The sequence below is a fragment of the Protopterus annectens genome, chromosome 9.part0 (genome assembly GCF_019279795.1).
Source record: "Protopterus annectens isolate FY-2018-M chromosome 9.part0, PAN1.0, whole genome shotgun sequence".
Classification (NCBI taxonomy): Eukaryota; Metazoa; Chordata; order Ceratodontiformes; family Protopteridae; genus Protopterus; species Protopterus annectens.
In genome coordinates this window covers 807,761,083-807,782,355 of record NC_056743.1, presented here as the reverse complement: position 1 = coordinate 807,782,355, position 21,273 = coordinate 807,761,083, and the positions used below count along the sequence as shown (strand labels likewise).

The following is a 21,273-nucleotide window of genomic DNA, read 5'->3' as shown; positions in this document are numbered from 1 at the left end:
AAATTTATGAAAAATATTCCGTATAAAATATGAATTCAGTAGTAGGAGTTGGGGAGAATTTACACATTATTCCCCAAGGTTCAAAAACTAGGCTAGGCAGAAATTATATTTCACAGGAACATGTCCATTTAATTAAAAAGTTCAGATACATGTCCAATAAATATTTCAGATCACACTACAATAATAACTAAAATAAAAATGTAGGGTAATGAAATGAAAATGAGACACTGGGGCTTCCTCGCCTGTTAAAAAGAGAAGAATTTAAGGAATGGGTAGTTGAAATTATATGGGAGTTATTAGGGAACATAGATTTTTTTCCTGAAAATACAGCTAGGGAGTGTCACAAAATTAAAGTGGAGTTTAAAATAGGGTGTAAATAAAAGAACAACAATATTGTTACTTGTTTAGAGGGAATTAGAAAGGTTAAAGTAGTATAGAATAGGTGAAATCTCACAGAATAAGAGGTGCAACTGCACAGTGCTAAAGAGAAATAAGGGACTTCCTCAATAATATGCATGATTTTAAAAAGATTTCTGTTAAGCAACTGATTTTTGCTAACAATCCAGAGCACAAAAACTTTTAGCACAACAGCTCAGTCAACAGAAAGCAGAAAGGGTCACTACCAAGCTTAAGGAGCCTATGTTGAGAAAATAACCAGATGTACAGGTATTTGAAATATTTTTGAAATTTTATGAAATCTGTATAAAGCAGAGAAATGTGGAAATCAAGAAAACAGACAAATGGAAATGTTTATGGAAGAATTAAATATACCAAGGTTAGAGGTAGAGGAGGCTCAAACACTAACAGAACAGGAGGATATGAGATAAAAATGGTGATGTACAGCCAATTTACAGGAAAGTCCCCAGGAATAAATGGTATTCCTGTGGAAGTCTGGAAGCTAAGATGGAAAGAGTGATAAAGATTGGAAGGTTTTATTTAACAGTATTTAAAAAGGAGGAGAAACCCCAACATCCTGGAAAAAAGCGGTGGTGGCTGTAATACCTAAAGATGGTAAAGGCTCATCAGGATCCATTATCGTAAAGGCCCATTTCAATTCTAAACCATGATTATAAAGTGTTGTCTATAATGGCTAAAAGAATGGCAAAGGTAATGCTAAAATTGATAGATATGGATCAATGTGGTTTTGTGGAGGGGAGGCAAACATGTGACAATATTAACAAAACAATCATGATCCAGAGGGAAACAGAATGTAAGAAAATACCACTGTTGTCAATTGATCTTGATGCAGAGAAAGCATTCGACAGAAAAAGATGGAATTTTATGAGTAGGGCAATGAAAGCATTTGCATTCCCTGATAAAATTATAAGGAGGAGGTTAGGAAGGACTGGGAAGAGACTACATAAGCAATTCACAAAGAAAAACAATTGGGGTATATGTATGGCTCCCAAATATGCAACAAAGTCTAGAAGATTTAGGATCTTTGCTGGGAAGTTTTTCCATAGGTATTTTTATACCCCAAGTAGACTCTAAAGAATTTTTCCTCCGGTAGACTCCAAATGATGGAGGTGTGATTGGGAAGAATGTGGTAATTGGGAACATTTTTGGAAGTGTAATTCCTGCAGACTACTTTATCAGAAATACTTGGTGAGCAAACTGGTGTAACAGTCTAAGGATATTTTTCTGAGCTGTGATACAGAATCAGAATTGTCTAGACATAGTAAGGCCTTGCTGAGTTTAATTCTGGTGGCTGCCAAAAAAGCAATAACTAGAAAATGGAAATCAAAGTCTAAACCAGCTGTACTAGAAGTAGTGAATATAGTAAGAGAGAAAACAACTGAAAGTGGGATCTTTAGAAAGGATAGGAGCAAATTACAAGGAAAAAATGAGAACTGTGGGAACTATACATGCAGAATAATGTTTTGGAGGAGGAATGAGGCTTAAGGGAAAGCATGAATTAAAGGAGCTATGTAATGTTTGACTGACAATGACAGGCTATACAAGTGATGTATAATGTTTGCAACCAAAAATATGTCAATATGGTTTGTTTTGATTTATATAAATGCACACTTGCCTATGTCATAAGTGGTAACGTAATAAAAATTTTTTTCAAAAAATAAAATAGACCCAGTGTGGACATGGAGCACTGGGGGTTAGGCTGGCAAAAAAAATGCCCAAGGGGGACCAAAAATTTAAAACATTCAATGAGATGATCTTCCCATTTGAAAATAAATGAGCGGTAGGACAACAGTGGCACACTCACTCATACATACATAAACACAGCAAGTAAGGTAAAACATGTAAACAAGAACAAAGCATGGTTTAGTACAGTATGGCAAGTGACACCTATATCAGACCAATGTAGCTGACACCAACTGCAACATCCCATTTACAGTACAACATCCAAGGTCCCTCACATGAAATCCATTAGGTAGAGGCCACCACAGATAACCTTAAAAACTTTTCTAAAACTTTGCATTATTGTGGCATCTACATGGTAAACAATATGGACAGAGTCTAAAACAAACATGCTGTACAATAATGTCAGAAAGTACATTTGTGTAAAATCCTGTTGTAACAGTAGATGTCCTTCTCTTCATTTTTGCAGTAATCATAACCTACAGGATTTTCTGCTAAGGAAAGCCCAACATCCAGCCAGTATACCAAAGCCTTTAGTACTGGCACCATATGGCACAAGTACACTCCACACGCAAGGCATAGGGCATAAAGGTGACGAATGGAAGCACACATTCAGAAATGGGAAATCCCCAAGAGGAACAGAATGTCCTTAGGGACAAGGAAAAACGTGAATCAACGAGGAGGAAAAGGAAAGTAGCTCCCTCAGCCAGGAGGGCAAGAAAGAATAGGCTAGAGCAGAGCGGCAGGAGGGAGGGAGTGAATGCTGCAACAGTGAAGAGAAGGACATTACTGTTACTGCAAGTTTTACACAACTGTATTACCTATCACTATTGCAGTATTCTTTACTTAAGGGAGAGTACAACACCTCAAAAGAAGCCTAGGAGGATGCCTGCATTGAAAAGCCCTCCAGAAACCCATGCAGGACAACCCATGCAGAGCTGACTCTAGTCCCAGAAATAACATCCAGCTTGTAATGCTTAGTGAAAGTGTGAACAGAGAAAGTACAGTTTTGTACCTACCATAAATGTAGATGTCCGAACTGGATAGCATCTGCAGTCATAACAACTGGGTTGTCCTGTCGTCAGGCAGCCCTTCGGTCGGCCGGATTCCAAAGTCCGGGTCCGGCTTCGGCTGATGTTGCACTTCACCCGACGTCATCTCTGCTGGTCTTCGGGTATAAAGGCATCAGCCGATGCCATTTTCCTCAGTGTTTCTTGCCCCAGATGCCAGTTGCCCTCTTGGAAGGCTAGATTTTGGGTAAATGCCAATGTTTCCAAAAGACAGAAGGCAAACACAAAAAATAAGCATGTATGTACATATATACAAACAAATACACCATAAGAGACTCCCCCCCGCCAGCTAGCTATTAGGAGGGTAAATACCCTAGGAGTACCACAGAGGGGAAGGAGGGAGGGTAATCCTGACTGCAGATGCTATCCAGTTCGGACATCTACATTTATGGTAGGTACAAAACTGTACTATGTCCTTCATGGATGCATCTGCAGTCATAACAACTGGGTAGAATACCATAGCCAACTAGGGGAGGAGGAAAAATAGATTATGGTGTGGTTAGGATCCTTGCAGTACAGCAGTGGCAAACCCTGCTCGGGATCTGGAATACAGAGGTAAATTATAATGCTTGGCGAATGTATGCACGGAGGTCCAAGTAGCCGCCTCAATAATGTCCTTGGTTGCCACTCCTCGTAAGAAGGCTGTGGTAGTGGCTGTTGCCCTTGTAGAATGAGGCCTTATGTTCTGTGGAATTGGTTTTCCATGGAAGGAGTAACAGAATCGTATGCAATTTCCTATCCATTTGGAGATTGTCTGTTTGGAAATAGCTTTTCCTTCCCTTCCTGTTGCATAGGCTACAAAAAGCTGGTCAGTTTTCTGTTACTTTTGTTCTGTCCAGGTAGTAGCGTAGCTGTCTATGTACATCCAAGGTATGCAGCATTCTTTCCCTCTGTTTTGTGGGTTGGGAAGAAGGTAGGTAGGTGGATTGCCTGGTTTAAAGACACTCTGGATACCACCTTAGGCATAAATGTAGGATTAGTCCTCATGGACACTCTATCTTGGTGGAAGATTAGGAAGGGTTGTACTGCCATTAGGGCCTGAAGTTCAGAAACCCTCCTTGCTGAGGTTATTGCCAGTAGGAAAGCAGTTTTCCACGATAGATGCTGCAGGTCTGCTGTTGCTGCTGGTTCAAAAGGTGCAGTGTCAACTTTTCTAGCACAAAGTTCAAATCCCAAGCTGGCAATGGTGGTTTCCTAGGAGGTTTTACATTCTTGATCCCTCTGAGGAACTGCCTGAGTAAAGGATGTGAAAAGACAGGTGGATCAAAGCTGTATTCTGCTGAAATAGCTGATGCATGTATTTTGATGGAGGAATAGGACAGGCCTGTATGTAGAAGCTCTGCCAAATACTCCAGAATGTTAGCAATATCTATATTCGACACATCTTTTCCTCTTTCAGCACTCCAAATGACAAACCTTTTCCATTTTCCTGCATAGTTCCTTCTTGTTGAAGGTCTGCGGGCTTCAAGGATAATGTCTTTAACCCTTTGGGAAAGTTCTGGATTAGTTGCTGCTATGTGATGTTCCATGCAGTCAGTTGCAACGTTTCTAGGTTTGGATGCATGATGCTGTAGTTGTTCTGAGTTAACATCAAAGGCATCAGGGGTATTGACCACATTTTGTCCCGAGACATGCTCCTCAGCAATGGGTACCAGTGTTGTCTTGGCCAGTTTGGAGCTATCAGGGTTATCCTTGGATGTTCCTCCTTGATTTTTAGTAATACCTTGTGTATCAAGGGAAGAGGTGGGAATGCATATGCTGTCAGACCTTTCCAGCTGAAGGAGAGCGAGTCCACTTTCCAAGCAAGTGGGTGGAATGTCCTTGTGCAGAATTTTTTGAGCTGGTGATTGAGAGGGGAAGCGAATAGATCTATCTGTGGCATTCCCCATTTCTTTGAGATGGTCTTGAAGATGTCCGGGTGTAGCATCCATTCGTGAGCATCCGAGGTGGTTCTGCTAGAGTATTCTCCTTTCCTGGTACAAATATTGCCTGTAACTGGATGTTGTAGCTGAGTGCCAGGTTCCAAAGGTCCAAAGTCATTCTGCATAGGGGGTATGAATGAGTGCCTCCCTGTCTGTTGATGTACCACATGACTGTGGTGTTGTCTGTCCTTATCATCAAATGGCCTTCTTTGAGAAATGGTCTGAATTTTTGGATTGCCAGTTTTACTGCCAGCATTTCTTTTAGGTTGATGTGCAGGTGAAGCTGGTCCTGCGTCCACAATCCTTGTATGCATTTGTCCAGCATGTGAGCCCCCCATCCTAGGTCTGAGGCGTCTGTTGTGATGGTTTGGCTTGCTTGATAGTTGTGAAAGGGTAGGCCTGGGTTTGACTGGCATGCTTGAGCCCACCATAGGAACTCCTGTTTTAGGCATGGGATTAGTGGAATTTCTGCTTCTAGGCTGTGCCTGTGTTGGGACCACAAATTCTTTAGGTACCACTGTAGTTTTCTCATATGTAGTCTGGCATGTGGAACCAAGGTTATGCAGGATGCCATGAAGCCCAAGGCCTGCAGAACTTTTCTTGCTGTTAGCTTGTTCTGTCTTGTTAGTGCCAAGAAGTAAAGAGGGAGTTCTTTTTGTTTTTCTGCAGTTAGGAATGCCATTTGTTTTACTGTGTCCAATTCAGCCCAAGAATGTCCTTGTTTGGGATGGTATCAGCCTTGACTTTGTAAATTGACTGTGTATCCCAGTGCTTGTAGCAAGTAAATGACCCTTTGTAAATCTGTTGTCAGCTTGCTTTTGTTGTCCCCTTGTAGCAGGCAGTCGTCCAGGTATGGACAGATTTGGATTCCCTGTAGTCTGCAGTGGGCGATTACTGATGCCAGGCATTTTGTGAATACTCTGGGCGCAGTAGATAAGCCAAAGGGCAATGCTGAGAATTGATAGTGCTCTGATCCTGCAAGAAATCTGAGGTATCTTCTGCAAATTGGTCGAATGGGGACGTGCAGGTATGCCTCCTTGAGATCTAGAGTTACCAGCCAACACTCCTTGCCCAGCATCGGAAGAAGTTGCTGTAGGGTCAGCATTTTGAATTTTGGGACAATGATGTATGTATTTAAGGTGGACAGGCCGAGAATAGGTCTCCAACTTTTTTCCTTTCTTGGAACTAGGAATAGTCTGGAGTAGAATCCCTTGCCTTGTTCTGTTATTGGCACTCTTTCCACAGCTCTCATCTTTGTTAATTGCATTATCTGCTGTAGAGCTTCTGTTTTTTGATTTGGAGGCAGGTTTGGCATTCCTCTTTTGACTGGTAAAGTGTGGAAGTGGAACCGGTAACCTTGGTCTGTGGTTTGCAAAATCCACTTGTCTTTTGTGATATAGTGCCAGTTCTTCGAAAATAAGGTTAATTTTCCGCCTAATGGTGCTGCTATTTGTTCCCTGGTAGGCGGAGTTAGAATCAAGTCACTGTGCTGTTGTAGTGGTAGTGGCTGTGTCTGTGCCTCTGTTATTACCTTGCCACTGTCGTCCTCTGTAGGCACCCCCTCTGGTTTGATTTCTGCCTCTGGAATGTCTATTCCTGCCCCTTTGGGATCTTGTGGAGTCAGGAAAGGACCAATTTTTGGCAGGCCAGTTCCTGCTAAACCTTGGGGGCTGAACCTGCAAGAAATCTTTAACCGTTTGTACAGATTTTGCCTTTTCTTCCATTTTCTTCATTACCTGCTGGGCAGGTGTACCAAACAAGCTGGCCTTATCCATAGGAGCATCTAATAACTTAGCTTTAACATGATCCGGTAAGACCTGTTCCTTCAGCCATGCATGTCTTCTTATCACTGTGCCAGTCATGGCTGATCTAAATGAAGCCTCCAGTGCATCATAGCCACATTTTAAGGAATGGTTACTAACCTGTTGTATGTTATTTACCATTTCTAATACATATTTCTTATCTATAGAGTCATCAGAGGATAGCTTTTTAGTTAACTGATCAAGCATAAACTCTTGGTATTGTATCATGTGGAACTGACAGTTTAAAGCTCTAGCTGAGAGAGTAGCGGAGGTGTAAACCTTTTTGCCCCATCTGTCTAAAGACCTGGCTTCCCTTTCAGAAGGAATAGGGGTTTGCTGTGGTCGAGGCTACTGCCTTAGGCCCCTGGGATATAGTTTCGGGGTCTGCAAGTGGGGCCTTGTATAGGTGATGATGAGTGTCTGGTACCCTGTAAAATCTATCTGGTTTGGCAGGGGCTGGAGGTAAGGAATCTGGTGCAGTGCAGACATCATTAAATGCATCGTCCACAACAGAGAGGACAGGAGGTATAGCTAAGGGCCTGTGTTGTGGAAGGTGCAGAAAAGTCCTAAGTCTTTTCTGGAATCTGAGAAATCCTGTTCCTGCCATTGGAATTGTTCTCATGGCATGTAAGGTTTCCCCAAAGGAGAATTCTTCTGGTGGAGAAGCAGCTGGAATGGATTCTTCAGCATCTGAGTCTTCATAATTGGAGAAATGAGCCTCTGGCTGGTCTGTAATATCTGAGTCATCCGCAGAATCATCAGAGGACACAGGCTCGGGGCTCTGCTCTAGGTCTCTTTTCTGGGGCTGAGAGGCCCTGTCTGGGTGAGATTGAGATCCCTAATTAAGGATATTAAATCTTCTGCCAGAGTAAGCATTTGTGAACTAGAAGTGGGCCTAGTTGAGGGGGGTTTAACAGGCACTGATTTAGTAGATTTGGCTGCTTTAGCCCTGGCAAAGGCCTTAATAGACATGGCTGCAGGAGGCCTAGCAGCACCACGTGCTGGGGTAGAGACATCCAAAGGGATGGTGTCTGATAAGTCACTAGTAACCACTGTTGTAGGTAAAATTTCTGAGGCCGATTCAAGTAAGGTAGCAGGAACCTCAGTAGTAGTCATTGATTCAGCTGTACTTTGATCAGTTTTCGGTTTGGCGAAACCGAGACACTGGTTTGCTTAACCATGGTTTCGGCGAAACCGCAGACCGCGAGTGTCGGTCTTTTCTTTGCGTTTTAACAATTTGGGTAGTCGGAGGATCCGGCGGCATAATGTACGCAAAATCTGAGCGAAAAACTGTTCAGCAAACTCCGACCGGCGCCTAAGCGTTCGTCGGTTGAATGAGGCACAGGCCGAACAGGCTGCTACGTCGTGGCCTGGGCCTAAACAAGGCAAACAGTAAGAGTGGAAATCTTTATGAGGTATTTGTTTCCCACAAGTTAAACAGTTATTGACTTTTCTGACATCGGCTGAGGCAAGAAAGAGTCCCCAGCGGGTACTTAGCTTTAGAAGTCTTCGAAGTAGTATTCGGTAGTAGTAATCTCTGGATCTGACCGACCGGCACTTGCGAACAGCTTCTGCTTCGGGCGCCACGTGGCAAGAAAGACTGAGGAAAATGGCGTCGGCTGATGCCTTTATACCCGAAGACCAGCAGAGATGACGTCGGGTGAAGTGCGACATCAGCGAAGCGGACCCGGACTTTGGAATCCGGCCGACCGAAGGGCTGCCTGACGACAGGACAACCCAGTTGTTATGACTGCAGATGCATCCATGAAGGACATCCAAGCAGCAGCCTCATGGATGGAAATGGTATCCAACCCCTTGAAAAAACAGCAACAGAGGAGGTAACAGCCATGGTAGAATATGCCTTTACTGAAGAGGAGATGCACTTACTCTGAAAACAACAACAAAAGGGAAATCAAGGAAGAGACAGTTTGCTTAGAAACAGCCAAACCCAAAGACCTGGGATGAAAGGAAACAAAACTGCTCAGATTTGCGAGTAACTTTAGTTTTGTCCAACTAATATCTGAACTATGCAAATCCAAGGTGTGAAGAAACTTCAGTGGCAGACTGCAGAGAAGGAAAAAAGAAAGATGAATAGATTGATTAAGGGACAACTCTTTCAACAACTTGGGGCACAAAAGGAGGATTACTACAAAGAGAGACCATCTCTGTGAAAAACTAAGAAAGGAGCAACAGCCATGACAGCCTGAAACCACTCTCACTCTCCTAGCTGAAGTGAGACCCACAAGAAGAGTCTTCCAAGTACGTTGCAAGAAAACTGAAGAAGCAGGCTCAAACCTTCCTGGGAAGCCTTATGAAAGACGTCCAAGAACTTGCCGAACCTCAAATCTAGAGGCCAGAGGAGGAGTCAAGGGTAGACAAACTGCTGACAGGTGAGCTTTCACTGAAGAATATGCCAAACCCAGCATGGAGCAAATCACACAAATGAGAGAAACAGAGGCACCACCAAAGACAGGGAATTCTAATGGCGAGACAGAGGTACCAGACAGAAATTGGCTTCCACATGGACATATATGATTTCCCAGTAGTGGGCTTCCTGGCCTCTTGCAGGACTCAAACCACATCCTCAGAAAACAGATGCCTAACAGGGATCAAAACCCTATCACCCACAGTGTCAGTTCAAGGGTGGACAAATGAGGATGGATAAGAGACCCTTGCCTTATGTGAGAAGATCAACCAGGGATGGTAACATGCGGGGATTGCCACTGGGCACATGAGAAAGAAGGGGAAACCAATGTTGTCTAGGCCAAAAGAGATTCGCTAACAAGATTTTGGGAGTGTCCTGACTGATCTTGTGCAAAACTCGTGGCAGGAGAGGAAGGGGAGGGAAGGAATACAAAACATCCCTTTCCAAGAAAAATGACAAGGTGTCCACTTTCCAAGTCAGAGGACTTGGGACTCTGGAACCAATAGAGGAAGCTGTCTGTTCAGAGGGCAGACAAAAAGATGTACCAGAGAAGTACACCAGTAATGGACAACGTCTCATGAACTTGTATGCGAGACCAGTTCAAAATTTACCACTACATTGTACTCAGAAGGAATGTAAAAACTGCCTGAAGAGTGAATTGATACTTGACAGCTACATCCCAGACCTAAAGAGATAGCCTGCAAAGAAGATAGCAACTTGTATCCCCTTGCTCATTGACATACCACATCACTGTGATGCTGTCTGTGAATATTTTAAAGGGCCTGGGATGAAAGAGGAAATGAAAAGCCTGTACAGCTAGAAGCACAGCCTTCATCTCCTTTATACTGTTATGGTCTGACCTCTGAAGAGGCCAGAGACCCTGAACCTTTACAGAGCCGAAGGAAGTCCCCCCAATCCCTGTCCAAGGCATATGTAAAGATCTTTGGGTGAGGACTACACCTTGGGAAGGAGGGCCCAGGTTGAGAGAAAGTTGATGACTCCACCACTTGAAGCTCAAACTTGAGAGAGGGAAGAAAAGGTACTGGGAAGTCCAGAAGGTGGCAATGTTGGAGCTACACTAACTTCAGGTACCACTGAAGCTTTCTCATGTGGACCCTGGCCATGGAAATGGTGGAAGCCATGAACCTGAGGACCCGGAGATATTCCCTCACCATGACTAACACCAAAGGAAAAATAGACTGGAAAATGGCAGTAAGACCAGGCCTCGGGGGCAGGCAGAGATGCCAGCATAGGGATGGTCTGAAGCATGAAACAGAGGAAACTATGATCCTGAAAAGGTGTCAAAGCTGCTTTCTGGAAGTTTATGGTGAACCCCAGACTTTGTAGCAGGAAAATAGTAAACTGGAGAGCCTGAAGCAGGGCATTATGGGAAGAAGCTTGAATGAGCAGAACATCCAGATAGGGAAAGATATGAATTCCTCTTATACTGCAAAAGGTGATGACAGCAGTGAGCATTTGGTGAATACCCTTGGGGCAGTAAAGAGGTCAAACGGCAAAGCAGATAACTGAAAATGAAAGAAGAAACTGAAACAAACATTTCATGAAAAGGGAATGGATGGGAATATGAAGATGGACATCTTTGAGGACCACAGAAATCAGAAAGGCCTGGGGTAGAAGGGGAAATAGAGTCTGAAGAGACAACATGTGAAAGAAAGGAATCTTGAGAAAGGTGTTGCACTGGGAATGATACAGAATTGGTCTCCAAGTGCCATCCTTTCTGGGAATCAAAAGCATTGTAGAATAAATACTTCTCCTTACCTGGGCAGCAGGCACAGCTTGAATGGTGCCCTGGATCAAAACGGAATGGAGCACCTCTGTAAACAGGGAAAGTTGTTCTTCAGGAGGTTGAGGGATTCCCAAAAAGGGAGTAAGGGATTTTCAAGCCATTAAATATCCCTGGCAGAAAATGGACTATTGTGATCTTTAATCAAGTGTTAACAGAAAAGTACAGTTTTGTACCTACCATAAATGTAGATGTTCGAAGATCCACATTGCTGCAGTCCTAACACTTGGGTAGTCCGCTGTCCCTCGGTCGGCCCGAATATCAGAGTATAAGGCTGACGTCTGTCAAGGCGCATTTGACTGACATCAGAACGTCAGGGTACAAATGCGCATGACCGACGTCATATCCTCGGTCTTTTCTTGCCCCAGATGTCAGAAGACCCTAAAAAGAAAGGTCAAAACCCATAGACAACAACTAAACAACCAACCAGCCTAACACCAAAAACATGTACAATATATACAATATATACAAAATGCAATATACCTCAGATGGATAACCCAACCCACACAACCACCTCAAACTACAGAGGGGAAGGAGGGAGGGTAAATTGGACTGCAGCAATGTGGATCTTGAACATCTACATTTATGGTAGGTACAAAACTGTACTATGTTCTTCATCTCACATTGCTGCAGTCCTAACACTTGGGTAGAATCCCAAAGCAGAGGTAAGGGAGGATGGCTAAACTATAATGAAGCAGGAGCTGCCAAAATGCCCTGCAACACAGCAGTGGCAAAACCAGCCCTGGATTTAGAGTACAGTGGAAGGTGGTAATGCCTAGAGAAGGTATGCACTGAACTCCAAGTGGCTGCCTCCAAAATATCCTTAGTAGCCACCCCCCTCAAAAAAGCTGTTGAAGTGGCAGTAGCCCTAGTGGAATGAGGCCTAATCCCAGCTGGAATCTCTTTGCCATGATGGGAATAACAGAAAGCAATGCAAAATCCAATCCACTTAGAAATAGTTTGTTTTGACACGGCCTTGCCCTGAGAGCACAAAGCAAAAGAAACTAATAACTGCTGAGATTGTCTAAACCCTTTAGTTCTGTCCAAATAATATTGCAACTGCCTGTGTACATCTAAAGTGTGCAAAATCTTTTCCCCTTTAGTTTGGGGATTTGCATAAAAAGTAGGCAAATGAATAGTTTGGTTTAAAGCCACACTAGAAACCACTTTAGGCATAAAGGAAGGATTAGTACGTAAAGATACCCTATCCTTATGGAAAATTAAGAAAGGCTCAACTGCCATAAGGGCCTGCAATTCAGAAACCCTTCTTGCAGAGGTAATGGCCAACAAAAAGCAGTCTTCCATGACAAATATTTCAACTCAGCAGTAGCTGCAGGCTCAAAAGGTTGTAGAGTGAGTTTCTCCAACACAAAATTGAGATCCCAAGCAGGAGTAGGAGCCCTTGGGGGTCTTATATTCTTTGCCCCTCTAAGAAATTGCTTGAACAAAGGATGAGAAAACAATGGTGGGTCACAATCGTAGTGAGCTGAAATTGCTGCAGCATGAATCTTAATAGAAGAGAAGGACAAACCTTTGTCCAATAACTCAGTAAGATATTGAAGAGCCACACTTAAATCAGGCTCAGAAACATCAAATCCTTAGCTGCACTCCAAAATAAAAATCTCTTCCATTTATCTGCGTACACTTTCCTTGTACTAGGCCTTCTAGCTTCCAAAATCACATTCAAAACTTGTTGTGGAAGTTGAGACCCTCTATGGTTTAAAACAGAATATGCCATGCTGTTAGGTGAAGAGAGTGAAGTTTGACATTGAGCAAATGACTGTCCTCCTGGGACAACAGATGTGGAATCAAAGGCAGAGGCCATGGAGGCTTCCGTACTAGACTTCTCAGTAATGGGTACCAGTGCTGTCGAGGCCAATCTGGAGCTATCAAAATCATCCTTGGCTTGTCCTGTCTGACCTTCAGAAGTACCTTTGGGAGGAGAGGCAGAGGTGGAAAGGCATACACATGAAGATTTTTCCAACTGAAAGAAAGAGCATCCACTTTCCAAGCTGTGGGATGAAACCGCTTCGTGCAAAACTTTGGCAGCTGGTGGTTTAGTGGAGAAGCGAACAGATCTATGTCTGGAGTTCCCCAGGACACTGTCAATTTCTGAAATACATGAAGATCCAGTTTCCACTCGTGGGGATCCATGATTTGTCTGCTTAACACATCTGCTAAGGAGTTCTGTGCACGCGGCAGAAACCTTGCCTGAAGACTTAGTTGTAAACTGAGGGCAGTCTCCCACAAAATCATTGCTTGCCTGCATAGAGGATAAGAATGTGTTCCCCCTTGCTTGTTGATGTACCACATGACAGTAGTGTTGTCTGTTAGAATCAACACCTGCCCTGGAAGAAGTAAATCCTTGAAAGCTATTAATGCAAACTGGACTGCTAACATCTCCTTCATGTTGATATGTAGATGTTGTAGTCTGGCAGGCCACTTGTCTTGTATCCACTTTCCATTTAGATGAGCTCCCCAAGCTTTGTCTGAGGCATCTGTCGTTAAAATCTGACTCGCATCTGGCCGGGTCACAGAGAGTCCCTTGTTTAGGTGACATTCCTGAGCCCACCACAAAAATTCCTTTTGAATGCAAGGTATTATTTGAATGACAGTGTCCAGATCCTGGCAGTGCTGTGTCCATACATTTTTGAGATACCATTGTAGCTTCCTCATATGCAGTTTGGCATTGGGAAGCACCAGAATACAAGATGCCATGAACCCTAAGGCTTGAAGGACTGTCCTTGCAGTCAGCCCGGACTGATGAGATAGTTGATGAAAGTAAAGGGATAGACTCTTTTGTTTGTCCGGGGTTAAAAGGCCATCTGGGATGCTGTATTCAGTCTCACACCCAGAAAGCACATGTCCTGAGAGGGTACTAGACTGGACTTTATTTCGTTCACAGAATACCCCAGGCATCTTAGCACTGCTATCACATATTCCAAATGATGAAGAAGCTCTTCCTTCCTTGAGCCAGAATCAGGCAGTCGTCCAAATAAGGATAGATCTGTATTCCTTTTAGCCTGAAGAAAGCTATCACTGGAGCCAGAACTTTCGTGAACACTCTGGGCGCAGTAGATAAGCCAAAGGGCAATGCAGAGAACTGATAGTGAGAAGTCCCAGCTCAAAACGCAGATACTTCCTGCAACTTAGTCTGATAGGAACATGAAGGTAAGCCTCCTTGAGATCCAAAGTTACCATCCAATGATCTTTGCCCAGCAGAGGTAAAAGCTGCTGCAACGTCAACATTTTGAACTTGGGAATGTCCAGATAAGTGTTGAGGATAGATAAATCCAAAATTGGTCTCCACGTGTTCCCCTTCTTTGGCACTAGGAACAGGCGAGAATAAAATCCTAGGCCCCTTTCTGGCATAGGAACCGGCTGTATGGCCCCTATTTGGAGTAACAGAGAAATTTGCTTGTGAGCCTCTATTCTTTGTTGAGGAGGAATGTCTTGCATGCCTTTGAAAGGAGGCAAGGTATGGAAATAAAACCTGTAACCGTGATGTATGATATCCAGTACCCATCTGTCTTGGGTAATCAAACTCCAATTTTCTTTGAAAAGTGCCAACCTTCCTCCCAAAGGTGCTGCCAGGCGAGAAGGTTCTGGCAGCTGAAAAGGTAGGTCATTGGGTCTGTTTACGAAAGGACTGACCCCTGCCCTCACCGAAGACTGTGCAGGAGACCTCCCTGTGCTAGGCCTGAAAGAGCCCTGACCTCTGCCCGTGCCACGTCTAGATCTACCCCTAGACTGGGAATCATAAGAAGGATACGTCCACCCTTTAGTAGGCCAATTTCTACTAAACTTTGGAGGCTGAACCTGCAAAAATCTTTAACAGTCTGCATAGACTTAGCCTTGTCTTCCATTTTCTTTAAAACTGCCTCAACAGGAGAACCAAACAAGACATCAGATTGCAAAGGGCATCCAAAATCCTAGTTTTAACATGGTCAGATAAATTTTGATCCCTCAGCCAGGCATGCCTGCGAAGAACTGACCCAGTGGCAGCCACCCTAGACGAGGCCTGTACAGCATCAAAACCACATTGCAAAGAATGCTTACCCACCTGTTCAGAAACATGCACTAAATCTTGTAACTCTTTACAATCAATACCTTCCGCCAGAGCATCAACCTTAGATTTCAACTGTGAAAGGAGATAATTTTGATATTTCAACATGTGAAACTGGCAATTCAAAGCTCTCATGGCTAGAGTGGAAGAAGTATAAACTTTCTTTCCCCATCTATCCAAGGCCCTGGCCTCTTTATCTGCAGGAACCGGATTCTTGACAACAGAAGCTTTAACACCCTTAGGCCCCTGGCTAACAGTTTCTGGGTCTGCCCTAGGACTCTTAAAAGATACTTATGAGCTTCAGGCACCCTGTAATACCTATCTGGTTTAACAGGAGCAGGAGGCAAAGAATCAGGATTAAGAGAAGCCTCTGCAAACACATCTTCCACCACATTCAGAACAGGAGGTATAGCTAAAGGCCTATGCTGGGGTAAAAACAAAATTCCCTAAGCCTTTTCCTGGAATCAGAGAAATCCTGACCTTCCCATTTAAAATGCTCTCTCATGGAGTGAAGGGTCTCTGAAAAGAAAAATCCTCAGGAGGAGAAGCAGAAGGAGTAGAATCATCCACATCAGAATCAGAATAATGAGAATACTCCTGCAAGTCTTCAGCCGAAGACTCAGACACATCCGAAGCCTGCTCATAATCCCCAACACAGGTTCCATCCTAGGCCTCTTATCAGGAGGGGGCATAGAGCCTCTAATTAAAGTAATTAAATCTTCTGCCATTTTAAGCATGTGCTTCTTGGGCACAGAACCTGAAGAACTAGGAGGGACACCCACAGAAGCAAAACTAGACCTGCCTCTAGGAGAAGTCTTGGAAGCAAAAAGAGAGGGCCTAGACACCTTAGGAAGGGAGGGAGTACAGTTATCTGAGAAGCCCCTACAGCCTGACCTGCCTCCTGGGAGGCCACATCCTGTAAAACAAAGTTTCTCCCTGGGACTCAGAGAGGCCTCCGTGAACCACCGGTTCCACTGGCGCCTCTAAAGAACCGGCGTCCGGTTGGACGACTCCTCTAACCTAGGTTTAACTGCCTTGTCCTTGCGCTTCTTTGAGGAAGCGGCGGAGCATCCGGCGGCATATTGTAATTGCACCGCTTCCCAAAGACCAACCTGGCACAATCCAACCTTCGCTTTATAGTGCGTTTATTGAACCTAGCACAAAAGCGACACCCAACAACGTCGTGCTCAGGTCCCAAACAAGGTATACACAAATTATGGTAATCCCTATGCGGTATCTGTTTCCCACAAGAAATACAGTTATTCACTTTTTCTGACATCCGGTAAACCACTGAGGCAAGAAAAACCAAAATATTCCCCAACGGGGTACTTAACCAACTCTGACTTCGGTCTGAAACTCCGAATTCGAACGAAATATTTCAGAACGCCGAACGGCACTTGCAACACTGCTTCTGCATCGGACCATGCGGCAAAAAAGACTGAGGATATGACGTCGGTCATGCGCATTTGTACCCTGACGTTCTGATGTCAGTCAAATGCGCCTTGACCGACGTCAGCCTTATACTCTGATATTCGGGCCGACCGAGGGACAGCAGACTACCCAAGTGTTAGGACTGCAGCAATGTGAGATGAAGAACATCGGAAAGTCAGAGAGATAAGGAAACCTGTCCAAGGGAAATCTGGAACAAACTGTCAGATGGAACCCGGCTTACCCTGAAAAGCATGTTTCTGAGAAGTAGGGGCTTAAGTACACTTGGCAGGAGGCATATGCCTAGAACACTTTTCCCTTTGGTGGAGGGCGAGACTGCCTACAAACAAATGCAGATTTGGAAGGATAATTTCTCTGAAAATTAGGAACAGGAGAAACAAAAATATGTTTTAACTCCTGCAAGGTTTTACCCGTATCCTGGAGAGACTTGAAAAGTTTAGCAGCAGCAAAAAGATTACCTAGAGAAACATCCAATAGTTTGGCCTTAATGTCATCAGGCACAGCCTGAAGATGAAGCCAAGGGTAATACCTCACAAAAGAATCAAAGCAGCAACCCTGAAGCATCACGGCTGCATTTGATGGAGTGGCGAGCAGCATGAGAGTTAGAGCCCAACAGGGAAGGGCATAAGACTTCTCTGCAGAATCAGAAAGGTCAGAAACCACTTTGGAAAGTTGATCAAGGGGGGCCAAAACATACCTGGTTATAGGAGTCTGGTAGTTGATGGCCCTAAAGGATAAAGTAGCAGTGGTAGCCTTTTTGCCCAGTCTGTCCACAGCCTTACTATCCTTATCTGAAGGGAGCAACTTGATAGAGAGCAATAATCTGGAGGGCTTGTCAGAGGACAGAGACACTAGACAAGAATCAGGAGATTTATAAAGGAATTTACATTCATCGAGCAACTTGTAAAATCTAAAGGGTTTCTTGGGTGCAGGGGGCTAGGACTCAAGGGCCGCAGAAGCTGCTGAAAAGGTATCCAGGGAAGGCTACCACAACAAGGGAAACAGCTGATGGCTTAGAAGACTCCATCTGGAGGAGGTCATAGTGCCTTTTCTGAATGTCAAAGCCTTAAGAACAGTCTCACAAACTCTATCATACAGGCAAAAGTACACTAAAAGAGTTCCTCCAAAGGGGAATCTGGACTAACAGAATCCTCTTCCTCCAAAACCATAGTCCAAGGGGGAAGGAATTGGAAAAAAGTAAGCCAGGGACTCTTCCCCAAATTCCAGATCCTCAAGTGAAGACTCTAGTTCCCAGTGTCTTTTAAGAGGAGTGGAAGACTAGGGAGGGCCAGGTACAGACATCCCCCTGAAGAGGCTTTAAAGTCATTAAGGCATTAAATACCCACCCCTCCCCCACCAAGTAAAATCCTGCCAACCAAGTTGGGAATCCTTAACTACAGGGGGAAACGTGCTTGGTTTTCTGTTACTTTTTCTGCGGGACATCTGCATAAAACACTCCCCTGGCAACATTCAATACGCATAGTAGGGATCACCTCCCTTACTAAGATCTTCAAAATCCCCCTTGGTTCCTTAGATATAATAATCTGAGATTCACCCTCAGTGTCAGGCCAAGATGTTTGTAAAGCTTCTGAGGCTGTGCGAGAACTCAGAGCCACGTCAGCCTCCAACGGGATCAAGGCAGAGGAATCTGAGGCAACCACTGGATGATCCTCTGGGCTTTCACTAGCCTCAAGAGAGATGTCCAGGGGAGGCTGGACAGCAGCCATATCGGACCCAAGTTTTTTGGCCTTTTTCTTGGCAGACAGCTGGCCCAGAGGACAAGAAGACTATCATAGCACCTTGAGACAACGTAAGATGTTGGTTTTCAGATAATGAGGGAAAACAGCTAAGTATGGTCTTAAGGACAAAGGCCTGGCAAACAGAACACTGCATATGGTCTTGGGAAGCACCCACCCGAAAAGACATTGGCAATGACGGATTTTTTATGGGGAATCTGCCTCCCACAGTGACATTTTTCCTTTATGGATTACATGAAACCAACAGCACTAAAAGAAAAATGGAAAGATAAGAAGAAACCCCAACTGGGCAGTTATCTGAAACGCAGCTTGGTAACCAGCACACGAGTAGGGCTTTCAGACCGATATTTAACGATGGCTTTCAGGCTAGGGCAAAGAAGCTCTGAGTGTGTGCATCCATAAGTCACCTGTATGCCCTACGCCTTGCATGGGGAGCGTGTGTGTGACATATTGCACCTACAAGTACTACAGGCTTTGGTATACTGGATGGATGTTGGCCTATCCTTGGCATGAGCTCCTTAGGTTATGAACACTGCAATAGTGAAATGGAAGGACATCACATGTGATAGAGTCAAAACTGGACATCAGTATCACAGGAAGAAGCCTACACAATGCAAGGCCCCAACCTTCCCCAACACATTGGAATAAGCATGAGCTCTTCAGAGAATGATGCATTCCACTCCACACGTTGGCAAAAATCATTACTCAGATAAATGCAAGTGTGAACCTTCTTCCTAAGTGTACCCACAAAAGAACACATTTGTCCCTATGGGGGGGAATAAATACAGTCATGTAAATGGGCAACATTAACCACATATCACTGTCATAGAGGCAGATTATAATCACAAAGGAAAATGTGATAATTAAAATAACAGACTTAACATAAAAAAGGGTTGCTAATGGGCAAACACGAGACTCTAGCTTGTATTAGACCATACATGCCAGTAGCAAACTCAAACTGCCACGGAATTACAAGAATTAAAAAAAAAAACACATAAAATTTACCCTGTTAAGACAACATGCTATCAGTACAAAAATGTTTTCAAGACTGTGGCATATGAACAGAGCTCAGCTCTACTGTCACAACTTAGCAATTATTCCATCAGAAAACACATCAGCTGAATTAGCAAGCATTAAAGTACAGCCAGGAAAGACACACCAAACTGATGCAGTTGCTAACGGGCTTCAGAGTATGTGGCCATCAAATGATTAGATTAGCAGGCTCCAGTCATGAAGGATCAGCCAGGTGAATGGACACAAGCAGCAGAAAAGGCAATTTCTCTCTCTCCTGAGGAGGAAGAGGATGGTACTGCTGAAGGCCTGTCCTCTACAGAGCTGGGGTGCTTTGGACTTCATCTCTCAAAGTAACCAAGAATGCTGAATGCTTATGCTGTGTGGACTGATTTATATGCACAAAAGCACAGCTTAGTTTCTATCATATGCACAGCACTTCAAAAATATTGTCTAGGGTTTTCATCAGGCACATCCCCTAATCACATAGGGACACAGGATGCAGCCACTCCAACTGAGTTAACAGATAAAGTATACCAAAGCCATTGAGACACCAATGGACAGAGCAGGGTCATTAGAGCTTGCTGGAAGCCAAAGTCACAAGAGTATAATTTTTTTGATATGTGGATTTAAAATCAAACTGATAGCATCCATACTACCAAACCTAGGACAGGCAAAACTAAAATAGTAAGATGCAAGAAGGGTCACAATACACCACATAGCACTCATTCTAAAAAGCTGTGGGCAAACAGTTTCAGATTTTGTACATGAAACCAGTGAGCAACAGACAATATCTTTAATGACCAACTACATTTTAAAGATAGAAAACAAATCACCAATGTTAAAAGAAGTTGTGTTTTATGCCCAGAGTCATTAACTTAAAAAAATGCCTGCCTTTGAGAATGTACTCACCTTTGGATACTGCCTGTGACAGACTTCAGCTAGATGTAACCCTGTCACCACACCCAGGCGGGCCGCCAACCGCTGAAGGAGGAGACCAATGATGGTAGCAGTCAACAAAATCCATAGCAGCTGATTAAAATTCAGAAAAAAATTAGAAAGATCAATCAAAACAAAGCAAAGGTATTTTAAAAAAATGCCAGAACCATTTTGTTTGTTCACCTTGCCTCCTCCTCTGCAGGAAACAGAATCCTTCAATCAAAGCACATATTGCTGAAAATTTTCTGAAAGAATTTTAATGACTAAAAAAACACACAAGTAAAATGACTGAGACATGCATTGAAGGAGAGGGTACTGTCCCATGCAGGGACCTCTTCAGGTGAAAGAAAGTACAGTTTTGTACCTACCATAAATGTAGATGTTTGAGTGTTCACCCTGCTGCAGTCATCACACTTGGGTTATCCTGCCGTCAGGTGGTCCCGCAGTCGGCCTGAGTACCAACGTCTTGGTCCGGCATCGGTTGCTGTCGCTTCTTCCCTCACGTCAGTGCGCCAGGGGTATATAAGAGGCATCTGACACCATTTTCTTCAGTTTTTCTTCCCCCAGATGTCGGGTGCCCCCAATAGGTAGGCAATATATATATATTGCCAAATAAAAAAGTACATATAAAAATAAAACAATACATTCAGGCACAAGCAAATACACCACAGAGGTTGTATAGGATAGAATGGTATAGATAAGTCCAGCTAGTTCAGAGGGGATGGAGGGAGGGTAACCTGGACTGCAGCAGGGTGAACACTCGAACATCTACATTTATGGTAGGTACAAAACTGTACTATGTTCATCGTGTTACCCTGCTGCAGTCATCACATTTGGGTTGAATCCCAAAGCTAAGGATGGGTGGTGGATTAAACAGGGTTAGAAGAAGCTAGTAGGACCTGCAGAACTGCAGTGGCAAAACCAGCTCTGG

General features: G+C 43.9%; 1 protein-coding gene across 4 annotated transcripts in view; it reads right to left on the bottom strand.

Annotated features, from left to right (window-relative positions):
• SLC11A2 (solute carrier family 11 member 2) overlaps positions 1–21,273 on the bottom strand; it is a 614,374-nt gene that overhangs the window by 302,880 nt on the left and 290,221 nt on the right. For all 4 annotated transcript variants that reach the window (XM_044083456.1, XM_044083455.1, XM_044083459.1 and 1 more), the window contains one exon: positions 20,316–20,435. In XM_044083456.1, the coding sequence (XP_043939391.1) occupies positions 20,316–20,435 (120 nt within the window). The remainder of the gene's footprint in view (positions 1–20,315; positions 20,436–21,273) is intronic.